Consider the following 12579-nt stretch of genomic DNA (forward strand, 5'->3'; position numbering starts at 1 on the left):
TATTTTGCTGGCTTGGTTTCACCCAAATATCTTTGCATTCTCCTGACATGGATTCTGTAGACCTTAAGCCAGAATTATCTGGCAAAATGTGGGCATAAAGGATGCCTGTGTCTAGGTCCAAGCATGTTGAATATTATTCTGTATAATCCTGCTGTTGCTTAATATGGTCCCAACACCAGTGCTTGTGTGGCTAAGGTACAAGATCTTTCTTCAGCTTATGTGAAAACAAAGCTTTTAAGGGGATCTTGAGTACTGAGCTTAAGTTGCTGATGCTTTGTTAATCAAAATCCTTCATGTTATGGGGAAATCATCTGCAGAATTTCAGATATAAATTAAATTAGCTTAGTGGTTGTAATACTAGAGAATCTTTCTTGTATATACATACGTTAATTGTATCAGTGGCAAATCCTAAAGTGCACATGCTACATTTAATATAAATTACTTCAGGGATGGGTTTTGGTAGGTTTTTCTCTAAATATCTCCCCTCTTCCCTAATCACAATTCTGCTGATACCCATAGTCCTTGCCAGCCTGAAGTGAATTTGGAAGCTTTTCATGGTGCACAAATGGCCAGAGTTCTCTTGGCCCAGCAACAGAAGTGGTTTGGAATGGGACATCCATCACTAATAAATAGCAGGAAAAAGGGTTATACATCAAGGTTGCCCATGTGAATCACTCCTCCAAATCTACTTCACTGCAAACAGGCTGAGATTCCCCCCCCCCAGGTTCAGAGTTATGACCTGAGAATGACTTTTTTTTCTTTTTTTTTTTTTTCTCCCAAATATTATAGTGGGTAGGAAAACAAGTGTAGGGGGTTCCCAAAGAAGATTCTAATGCTTTAGAAATTATATGTCACAATGGATGGACGTATTACATACATAGGGACAAAAGCGTAATCTCACAATGCAGTAGTGTTGTAGCAGTGAATTCCTGTGACCTCTGAAAATTGAGAGAGAAGAGGTTGTTAAAAAGGGTAAGTCTGGGCAGTCCTCCAGTATAGTTCTAAGATATTCTAGAATTTTAGAATAATATTTTTAGGAATAACACTTATTTCTCAGGTTAATAGAAAGGCAAAAAAAAAAAAAGCCCTAAAATATCACACAAATCTGTGATGACCTTGACAATTAGCATTTATAGATCCAAGTGCAAAAGCAGACAGTTCTAAAATGAGCCCCACTAAAGCAGACTCCTCACAGGATTAGTTTTAGTTCTTGAATTTTATCTCTTTTGTACTGATTGCTTCAAATGGTGACAGAAATTGGAAACATTTTTGTTATTTTGTAGCCAGGCATTTTCTCCTTTTTAGAAGAACTAGAAATGGCAACTGAATACTTATAAGAAAAGTTACCAAAATTAGATTATTACTATAGGTATCTTTGGAACAATGGGGATTAAAGGGACAGATGTTCTTGCTCATGAAATAAATTACACTTAAGGTTCTGTGTTATGTATCATTTCTGAAAATACATATTAATTTATTGTATAGTTTGTACAACCAAAACATCTTATAAATGCTAGTGAAATAACATGGTAGCTGTTCATTCCATTCACCAAAATGCTACCAATTGGAAAACTTAACTGCTGCCCCCTGTTAAACATTGTATATAACATGCCCTTTTCTTGGTGTCATTTTTAGGGGCTTTTTGTGGTGTGTTTTTCTAGGCATTCTGGAAAAGTATTAATATTAAAACTATTCTAATAGTTTATATAATGTATAATTTTTGAAAATTATGCATAATATTATATTAATATTATAATAATATAAAATATTAATGAATATTAAAAGTGCTTGGCCTATGTTTAAAGAAAAAACTCATATGGTCTTTAGAGTGGATGCATCTAACGTTGAATGTTAGAGCTATGGAGAGTTTAAACATTCTTTGTCCATGCAATTAAAGCACATTAGTTCAAAGGCTTACACAGCTTGATTTTAAAATGCAGCTTGTTTTTCCCTGCAAAAGTCCAGTTGCCTCTTGTGGATCAAGTTGGAGACATTTAGGAAGGTCCTGCCCTCAACCCTGAGTTATTGCTCTCAACTGGAAGTTGAAGAAAAGTACCACAGCTGGAGTAAAAGAAACTTTAATGTGAGGTGTTTTGCTTTGTACTGAAGCAGACCAAAACTGCTCCTGTCTCAGGTGGGAAAGTTTGTCTCTGATGGATGGGCAGATATTAGGAGTCTTATGTAGTAAACTTTTTAAACAGTTGGATCTGCAGCTCTGCTTATGTCCCTAGTTTCAGATGAGCTCTCGTAATAAGGCTGTGTGTTGTTTCCAAAGTGAGAATGCAATGGGTGTTCATAATTTAGAAAAGTTATCATGGTTCTGCTGATGCAAAGGTATCACAAATAACAAATTGGAGCTGTGCTATTAGTAGTCTTCTGTTAACATATGCAATACACATAAGGAACATTTATATGGTTTCACCAGGGTTCTGCTAAGCTTAGCTATTGCATCTTCTCTAGCTCTTAAGAATAGGTGATAGTAGTGACTTTCTGTAAAATTTTTTGTTCGTTATTTTTTAACCAGAACAGAGAAAATAAACAGCAATGGGTTACATACGTGTATGTATGTGTCTGTGTAGATGTATCTGTATATACACAAATATATATACACACTTCTCTATTTCCATAATTGCATATAGATATATACGTCTGCATGTGTGTATGTCAAAGCATTGAAAGTATAACTACAAATCCATATAGTAGGGTATGCATGAAACATGTAAATTACAATGAATTACTGATTTTAAAAAAGCTTTTCTGGTATTAAAACCAGAATCTACTATCAATATTATCACTAGCCTTCACCCTTCCCCATGAATTTAGTGCTTAATGTGATTTTTTTGGCTTTAAAATTGAAGAATTTTATTACTTGCTAAAGCTATTCAGTAAGAGGGTATTTCAAAAAGAAACATAAATTGTGAAATTCAGCTGGGACAGTTACTGAACTGTTGGTATTGTTTTGTCAAAAACTGATTTAAAATGAACTAGAAAATTGCCGAACCGTCGAAGTATGGGATGTGGAAAAGTTAATATATTAAAGAAACACTATCATGAGAAGAAGAAGTGCCATTTTAAAAATGATATTTTAAGAAATTCACTTATAAAGACAATAGGGCAAAATCATAATCTTTTATGAGCCCAATAAAGACTGCCTAGCTACTGCCACTTGATACAATACCTTTCTTATTGAACTTGGAAAAAATCCACTCTGGAAGGCTTTTTTTTTTTTTTTGCACAATATAGGCGTAGTTAGCTTTTTAACTTCGAATGGAAGAATGATGACAGTGTGATAAGCGTGCTTTGGACTGACCAGGCTGGTGCACAATACCCTGGACCACCATGTACATGCAGTAATGTACGTACAAGCAGAACTGGGGGCCTAATAGCCTGCATGCTTTGATTTGACATGCTGTTATTGCACTTGGCTACGTTAGCAGTCTAATGTGGATTGGTAGTGGACTTATAGTAGTGTCTCTTTCAAAGACAGAGAAATATGCTTTTCTCTCTTCAGCAAGATTTGGGGGATGTTATTTTTGCTTTAGAGATAGACCAAGTAGGTGAAGAGGAAGTAAATCCTTCTTGTTTTATTTGATGTGTCTTCTTGTGACTGGCCCACTGTATACAATGCTCATGTGACATTTTGGAAGATCAAAAAATGAAATGTCATTTTAGTTTAGCTCACTTATTAATGTTTATTTAAATAGTTAACTCAGGCACGTAGAATAAAGACAAAAGACAAGAATTATTAGTATTTGTACTTTGCTTTGTATTTGTGAGCTGGTTGTTTTTCTGAAAATCACCTGGTGATAGTAAGACAAAGTAAAATATTTGCATTTCCTATTCCTATTTCCACATGACTCCTTTATACTACAGTCTATTCTTGCATGTCCTTATTTGTGGTGTGCAAGTCACTGCAAGGGTGTGGGATGTTTAAGTCCTTGTAACCTACCAAGCTGTAAAAACTTACTATGATGTGTTGGAAATACAGATATTCATGCAACATTCAAACGGAGGAGAATACTGGTGTTGTGTTATAAGCAAACCTACCTTTAAAGGGAAAACAGAGTTGAAAAGACTTCCAGTTGAAATTGTAATCTAAAATTATTTCAAGCACCACCCAGGATTATTGCATGTGCAGTATAACGATGAGTCTTTTTGAAGTCAGTTGGCTTTGATCATATGCCAATATTGTAGAGAAAATCCAAGTCCTATCGGTGTTGGTAACAAAGTTCCTATTGCCTTCAATGAACTTTGAGTTTAACTCCTATTAAATAACTGCTCTTGGTCATCTGTAGCTGCTTAGTGGTGCTTTCTTTCCCATGTACTGTCATGGTGTCTCTGGCATTCCCCTTCTCACAAGAGAGTTTGCGTGCAATCCCATGCAGCATAAAAGGGTGTTTAGTGGAGACACCTGCACTGAGTCTGAGCTGGCCTCAGAGAGGTCAGAAAATCAGAAAGGAGGGGAAAGAGAAGAAAATGCTTGATGCATCTACAGTATTGAATGAGATCTCACTTAAACTATATTAAGCTGAAATTATAACATTTCAAAATATATTGCTTACATTTTTAATTGAATTTTGCCATCATCTTCAGCAAGCATTGTATAATTTTTAAAGTATTGCACTCTGTGCTTGTTTATAACAAAGCGGCTGTAGTTAGACATTAATTACAGTACTGTTCCTAATTCATAATGCCTCTCCACCAAGAAAGCCATTGTGTCCTTAGAAATAGCCCCTTTTCTTCTACAACAATTTTAAAAATATATCCTCTATGGGCCATTTAAGAATCAGCAAAGAGTTCAAATACGTTTCCTTGCTTGGGAGCCTGATTCTGCGTTTCACCCATCTCTGCACCCTGCCTGCTTCTCCCCACCACTTGGTCTGAAACCAGTTGTCTTCTTACCATGTCCTCACACCTGCTCCACTCCTCTGTACCCAAGTGCCTCCCACAAGCAGCAGAAGGCTTCTCTGGGGAAGGTGAGTCCAGCTGCTTTGGCAGCCTGCTGTTTTAGCAGCTGAGACCCAGCTCTCTCCTTTGGCAGAAACAAAGCAGATGTCGCTCATCAAAATACGTTCACGGTGGTAAGCATGGGAAAATGAGCCAATGAAATGCAATATGAATGACTTGTAAAACTGCAATTATGATTAACGCTTCAAGTGCTATTTACTTTAACATTTGACCAAGGTAACGCTGCTAATTTCTTTTAGCTCAATGTGAAATTTAGAATCTGATTGTTCTAATTGGCAGAAAAGGGAAAGCTGCCAAAACCACACACTGATTTACCTCCCACTTGATTCTGTTGACATCACTGAAGTTGCACAGGATACTAGTTGTTAAAGAAAGTTACTTTTGGGTTTCAACTTCTTTCTGTAAACATCTGTCTCTGATCTGAAAGCTCAGAATTTAAGATCCTTCAAATCAATGCTGTGAAGCAGATGAGATGAAAAAAATCCATTAGGTCATCTTTTGCAGCTCTGCAGTGTCCTGCAATTTTGGGGATAGTGGTTTAGTTGATCTTTACATATTAAAATCACAGATAAGCCAACCACCAGAAAACATCAATAATACCTAAAGGAAAAGACATCTGTGAATTTGATAGGGACAATTCAAGTATCATAGCCTATAGAAATAACATATGAAGTATTTGGAGAAAGTAGTTTAGCTCTACCACTGAACATTTTCAGGCTCAGACACTTAAAAAAGATTACATAGTGACATGAGAGTAGACTGGACTAATCTAAAATCCATTAGGCTACCAGCTCTATCATTAAATCAGTAAAATCCACCTCCTTGGTCCATAGAATAGCATGATGCATAGACAGCAGAGTGATGTGGGGAAACCTCTTACTCCCATGAAGATATTTGTCATTGTAGTAGAGAATAAACTGAAGGCTCCCATGTAACATGCAGCAGAGACAACAGCCTTGTTGTTCCTGTCCCCTAAATCTTTTTCAAGAAAAGGAAATTGCAAGTACTCTTGGAAGCAGCAGGATCAAGGGGAATGTTATTTCTTCCCTTCTTTGTCCCTCCCAAGAATACACCAACCTCTTTCCAGAGAATTGTTATGTCTTCTTCCGCTGGAACCTTTGCAGACTTCAGTTTGCAAAATTCCTCTGTGTTTCAAATAGTGCTTTTGTAAGAAGTGGTATAGGTTATGCATGGGCTGTTTTATCCCTTTGGGAAATGTGAGGCTCTAAAGATATTTTCTTTTGTCATACTTTATTTCTACATCTTTTCCTGAGTAGGCTTAAAAAAACCCAACAAACAACCCACCCCCTCCCAAAAACAGCAAACCACCCCCACCCCCCATGCACTCCCTACTCTCTATGAGGACAAGTTCTTACAATTTCTCATGAACAATCTCCTGTCTCAAAATGTATTCTAGTGCAGACTAGAATACATTGTATACATTAGAATACAGTGTATGTGTAAACAGCAGGATTGCGAGATCCAGGAAAATATTTAATAACCTTTCAAAAAGTAGCATAGGGTTTGAGCCAAGCAGCTTTCTAATGTAGCTAAATCTAGTGCAGGGGTGCTGGTTAGTGACACTGGCGACATTGGCTGGGGTGATAGGCTGCTGCCTGTGGGCAAAGGGACAGAAGTAATGGTAAGAGTGTGTACCTTCTGTCAAAGCCTAGCTGCATTTGTCAAATGCTTATAAAGAAAAATAAAGAATTTTTAGCATGGGATTGGTCAATGTAAAGTTCAAGACCCCTTAAAGCTGATGAATCTGGAGTTAGCCTGCTGCCTGTTGACATTATTTCTTTCACAGTATCAGAAATAAGACAGTATTGAACAGCCAAAGCAATGAAAAGTTTGGTGATTGTTTATGCCATATATGTTGCTTAACGTATTGCCCAGTTTTGAGATGACCTCTGAACAGCAGGGTTCAGTTATACTGAGTCTTTTCATTGCATGTACTCTCATACTTTTTACATTATTAAATATAGTTTTGACATCATTTTCCCTTTTAGGTTTATAAAAAGTGGCCCATCTGGAATCTTTATGGCTTATGCATCTGCTAAGGAATGGTATCTACTGCTATCTTAGCCTAATGGGCATGTGAGGTCATATGGCTTTTTCATTTCCATTTGTGTTGTCTTGCTTAGGCTCTGGGTGAAGAAGGCACATGGACAGTGACACTGCCTTAACTCATTAAGCCAAGGCAATTTGATTGTGTGGCCAAGTCTTATCAAGACCAATCAGTGCGAGAATTTTGGAGAAAAGATCTGTCAAAGGACTGACATCCTTGGAGTAACTTTTCAGTATTCTTCAGGCTTTTTTTTCTTTTTTTTTCTTTTTCGTGTTCGTGTGTTATATTTGAACATTTGAAGACTTAGATGGCAATGCTTAAGTAGGTAAGGGATCTGTCTCTTGGGGAAAATGAAGGAAGAAGTTAGAGGATACCTCCCTTTTCCTTGGGCTTAATTTTTTCTGTCAGTCTCCAAGTTTTGTTGCATCCCTCAGGTGTTTTGTCACCCTATACAAAACTCACTGGTGGTGCTATCACACACCGCACAGCAGAAACAACTCGTTTTGTTCCCACTTAGCACTGTGGATTCACACCCTAAAAGACTTCTAGTTAAAATTTGGCCTTGGAGAGCTGGCCTTCTCAGTTGCGGTGGCAGGGAAGGCTAACAGTTTCCTTGGCTGGAAGGCATCAAATTGGATAAACAGAAAACAGGCCTGGAGAGTAAGAAAGCTCTTGATGGTGATTAGTTGTCATCCTGCTTGTCAGAACAAATGAAGAAGAGGAGCACAATGTTTGCACTGTTTGAACAAGCCTCAGTGAGAAAATTAGATGGTAAATGTGATCATAATTTGCCTGCCTTTCTTGAAACTCCCATGGTGCTATTAGTGTTTTGCTTTTTTTCAGGTAAAAAGGCTTTAACAAATATATACTTCTGCAGAAAGTGAAGTGCACTGAGGTAGTTCACAAACATGGTGTGCAAAGATTTCTGTGTTTTAAGTGATAGTGCTTATTGTATCTACATACTGCAGGCTGGTGCAAGGTGTGTAATGCCATTGGAAAAGATAATGTATTTCAATGTTGCAGGTGATGTGGGAAAAAAGATAGAGATAACTATCTATACAAGTATGTATTCAGATAGGTATGCATATATAAAATAAGCTTGTGTCTGAGCTTTATATTGAGCTTGGTTGAGTACTGTTGATAAGCCAATTATGGTATTTTTGAAAGGTATCTGGAATGTAAATTCTTCTCTCCTATTATTCATGATAATGTGCAGTGGCAGACTGTGCCCCTTACTGAACTGCCAGCACACCTAAGGTGACCACAACTGTTACTAAACAAGAAAATCATCACTTCTGTGTTTTGTGTATATAGAAATGTGGAGTAACCTGTAGCATTTAGATAATGAGTTTGGGGTGGAGATGGAGAAATGCTACTTACAGTTGATTTTACACATGAAAGTATTTCACACATAGCAGAAATCGTTAGTGTAAACAAGTATCAATTAAGAGAACAAGTATGAGCATTGTTGGAGAATAAGGTAAAAGCTGTGATGTGAAAGGCTGTCTTGGGCAAAGACAGATGACTGACAGTGAAAAGATTTAAAGTATTTTGATTGCCTTGCAATGAAATCTAAACCTGTGGAAACTAATAAAAATTGACTGAGCTTAATTAGAGACCTATAGGAAGCAAAACCCCTTTGTTTAAAAAACAAGTGCTTAGACTGTCTTATCTCCTATTTGTAGTTACCCAAGTAGATGGAACATCTGACTGTATCCAAAATCAGAAATTTCCTCATTATGTTGTAAAAATAAATAAAATAGCAAAATTTGTGGATTCACTATATTACTATGACATAAAGTGTATGCACAGGAGAATGTAAAGATGAGTGTATTTATTTTTATCTCTTTATAAAATCATTTTTGTATGCCAGGAAGCTCAAACTAGTCTTGCTGTTCTCTATCAAATTACATTTGCCTATGCATCCCTCTTTATCCATCTTGGTAAGGACCCACTGGTAGAGTGTGCTGCTAAAAGGCCAAAGCCAGAGTGTCAGCATTAACTAATGTGAAAAAGAGAAATTATGTCCTAAAGCAGAGAAGCACAGTTCTCGTGTGTAGCCTCTGCCTGGCTGTGGTGCACAGAGCTTAAGGAATTACAGTGGCTCTTGGAGTTTCCTTTAGAAATGTTCCTTGTTCTGCATCATCTCCAGCAAAGCTCTGTGATGGACATAGATATTCTCTATCGATCTGCTGGGCCTGCTTCAGGCAGAAACATGTATGGGGTTTTGTTCCTGTGTTATTTTGGATGAGCTCAGAGCAGTAGAATAAATGAAAAGTGTTGTGTTTCAGAACAGTCATAAACTGTATTGTGCAAATACAAGCTGGTAAGTATATACTTTGGTAGCTGAGGCATTTTTTACCTTCATTTTAATCTACTGAAGTTTGGATGAATCAAATTACATGTATAAAATACAGCTGGCATCCTGGTAGTGTATTCCATGTTAGTAATCCACAGTGACAAGCAATTACACTTCATTTTTCTTTATTGACTGTTTGAGGCTTTAAAATATTTATTTGGCAATTTTATGTCTCCTTTTTGTTATTTTTAAAGATATGAGTAATTAGCAGGATCATACACTAATGATTTTTAAGCTGTAGTAGAAAGCACATAGGATGAACCGTGATGTGAAATAAATTAATTAAAATCAATGTTATTTCAATGAATACTAATTGAATTATTAATGCTTGGATCAGGGTTTTTCCCCATTTTGTGATTATTCAGCTTGTTGGCTGATGTATGCATTCCTCCAACTTCCTTGGTTGTTTTGTTGTGTTTTTTTTAGTTCTCTCTTGCCCCTTATTAAAGGAATATGCTAGCAATATCAAATAGGGGATAAGGACTTACTCATGGCCAGTTTACTTTTTTCAGTGCTGTCTTGGTTGTTGTTTCCAATCCTGAGTACAGTAGCACACAGTCTGTTGCAGAAGTAGCCTAAAAGCTCTTCAAATGAGCCATGATCAAAAGCGGGGTCGGCTGGCATCTGAAGGGCTGTGGTGGGAGTCCGTAGCTGCAGTTGGGATGGGCTGTCAGGAACTGCAGAGCCCTGAAGCCTAATGTTGCTTCTGCAAGCTCACTGTCACTGGGCTTCCCACCCTGCTGGCCCTGTGCGCTCACATGGATGGTGAAGGGCTGTGGAGAACCTGCTGCCTACCTCTGCTGAGGAAAGTTGTTCTCTTCTCCTCTTTGCCCTGATTGCTATTAATATCCCTTCCCCCAGGCTACTGGATCATATGATTTCAGCTGAAATAGTTTAAAAGTTCCTCTGTTTTGATGCCAACAAAAATGCAGTAATTTTTTTTTCTGCCAGTTCTCTGGGGTTTTTGTTTTTGTAACTTGAAGGGATAAGCTCAGGGTCCATGGCAAAGACTGTTATCCCACTGAATTTGGAGAGTGGGTTCCTCCGTCCCCCAGTATTTTAGCAATTAGGTCATTGGAAAATATTGTATCAAAAATATGTAATTCATCTCTTAATTATTTATTGCAGACAGAACAGTTTTGTGTGTGTGTATGTTTGCACAGAGCAGAGGAGACAGCATCTCTTGGATTTTTTAGGCTGTTTTCAGGAAGTACAGTGTTGTAACTGGCAAAGATAGCTGTTTCTGCAACAATAGTGTAGGTGAAACAAAACATCCCCCCCCCAGTTAATAAATGTCCAGAAAGCACAAAACTATTTGAAAGGGTTCCTAGAGTAGAGGATTGTCAACAGGGCCTTGGGAAATGAGCCATAATTTTGGAGACTGCTAAGGAGGAGCTGTAGCTCATACTGTTGAGAACTTTGGGGTAAACATCTATGAGATGAGCTTTCCAGTATGCTACAAAGTACAAGAGCTGTTAGAATACCTGTAGCACATAAATAGGGAAGCACAACAACTGGGTATATTATGGATCTTCAGAGAAGGTAATGCTTTTGAACATTTATTTAAATGTTATTTGTTAGATTACAGTACATTATCATGGATTCTCAGACACAACTGAGCTGTAATTCTATTCTTTTCTAGCCAGCTAGGATTTGGTCTTCAATTGAAGGCATTGTATGTCTCAGTAGTAAAGTGTTTAATGTTCCTGTCTTAAGCAGTATCTAGTTCTCTGTTAAGTGCAGTAGGGCTTTTTCACTTCACTGTGAATCAGCAGTACATACTATTTCAATTATTTATTGCAACTGCTATACAGTTACAGAAACTGCTTTGACCGGTAGTATGAGTTGCATTTCTGTAATGCTTTCTGTAGCACTCTAAAACTTTACAGGTTTGTTATAAAACATGGCTTATATTGGAAAACATCGTGGGCAGACCTAATGTCACTGCATTCTGAGTGGAGAAATTAATTTGTTCAGTGCCTGTGTCATAGCGCTTCCTGTCTTCCTAGCAGTAGACAATATCTTTCACATGTATTTCTTCATGTTCCCTTTCTCTTAATTGTCATCTCTACCTGATGAGACACTTACACTGGACATGCGTACAGCCCTGCTGTTGAATAAGAAAAGTTTCATGAAAGTATTTTATTCATTTCTCTTTTTTACTTTTTCCTTGATTTTCTACCCCTGCTAATCTCCCTATCTCTGTTGCTTGATCTGAATGAGATTTCTGATATGTTGTGTAACAAGTTTTTAGTGGTATCTAGCCATTCACCAAAGTAGTTTTTCAACACTGCTAGCAATTGAAGGAGGAAGGAATGTAACTTTTCTTCACATCAAAGAAACCATTCTTTCTTTATTTGGCAATAGCACTGGGAACAGCTTGGTGCACTTAAAGTATCTTACGACTTGCTGCTGCTGTAGTGGCAGGGGATTAATCAGTCCTCCAAAAGAAAGAATGAAATGACTCACATGTGGGACTTGGCATAATACAGCAGCCAAGTCCCAATCTTTCCTGCTATAAACCTTAGCTCTCCACAGCTCTTCCACATTATTTCTCTGTAGATATGAGCTAAATACTGTCATGCTAGGCTTTTACCCCAACACCAAGGATCCCAAAGAACTTGTGATTTAAATGGGTTGTCCATATTTGAACATGACTACTTTACAAATACTTAGGCAGAGTATGAGTTACTACAAAAGATTTACCCCACTGCTTCTCAGTTAGATAACACAAGTTGTTTAGGCATATCAAGGGTTCAAAATTCCTTTGGGTCTCTGATCTACAACATTCCTCAGATTATATTCTGATAAAAGAGAGAAGAGGTTGTTTAGATTTGACTTCTTGGCTCAACCTCAAACCATTTTCACTCTTCCCTTGAATTCTCTTTTGCTCAAAGATACATTTCAATGGGTGGGAAGAACTTTTTGTATCCATCTAACTATGGATTCTTCTTCCAAGCTTCATCTTAAGAAGGATAGAATTGAGGAAGAGAGACTGAAGGATTCATCTTGGGGTAAGGGAACTTATTTTTTTTCATCCTTCAGAGTTATTTCTCTCAACTTAGAAGCTACTGTTCCCATTCTAATACATACGAGATTCTCATGATTTGAATTTGATGTGTTTAATAGAATTCAAAAAAGGAGGAAGAAGAAGGTGTCCTAGATCATCTTCATTTGAAGTTAA

At 37.4% G+C, this 12579-nt stretch overlaps 1 protein-coding gene across 5 annotated transcripts in view; it reads left to right on the top strand.

Annotated features, from left to right (window-relative positions):
• The window catches only part of FIGN (fidgetin, microtubule severing factor), a 102914-nt gene that overhangs the window by 43811 nt on the left and 46524 nt on the right, over positions 1 to 12579 (top strand). For 2 of the 5 annotated variants that reach the window (XR_009723988.1, XM_061343908.1), the window contains exon 1: positions 12286 to 12409. The exons of the other annotated variants lie outside the window; for them this stretch is intronic. Coding sequence is in view for 1 of the 2 variants with exons in the window: in XM_061343908.1 (XP_061199892.1) it covers positions 12337 to 12409 (73 nt within the window). In the remaining variant the exon portion in view is untranslated. Of the gene's footprint in view, positions 1 to 12285; positions 12410 to 12579 lie in introns of those variants that run through there. 5 annotated transcript variants of the gene reach the window in all.

This window comes from Neopsephotus bourkii, unplaced genomic scaffold, assembly GCF_033783945.1.
Source record: "Neopsephotus bourkii isolate Nb327-2 ecotype Australia unplaced genomic scaffold, CSIRO-AGI_Nbou_v1 NB_196, whole genome shotgun sequence".
Taxonomy (NCBI): domain Eukaryota; kingdom Metazoa; phylum Chordata; class Aves; order Psittaciformes; family Psittacidae; genus Neopsephotus; species Neopsephotus bourkii.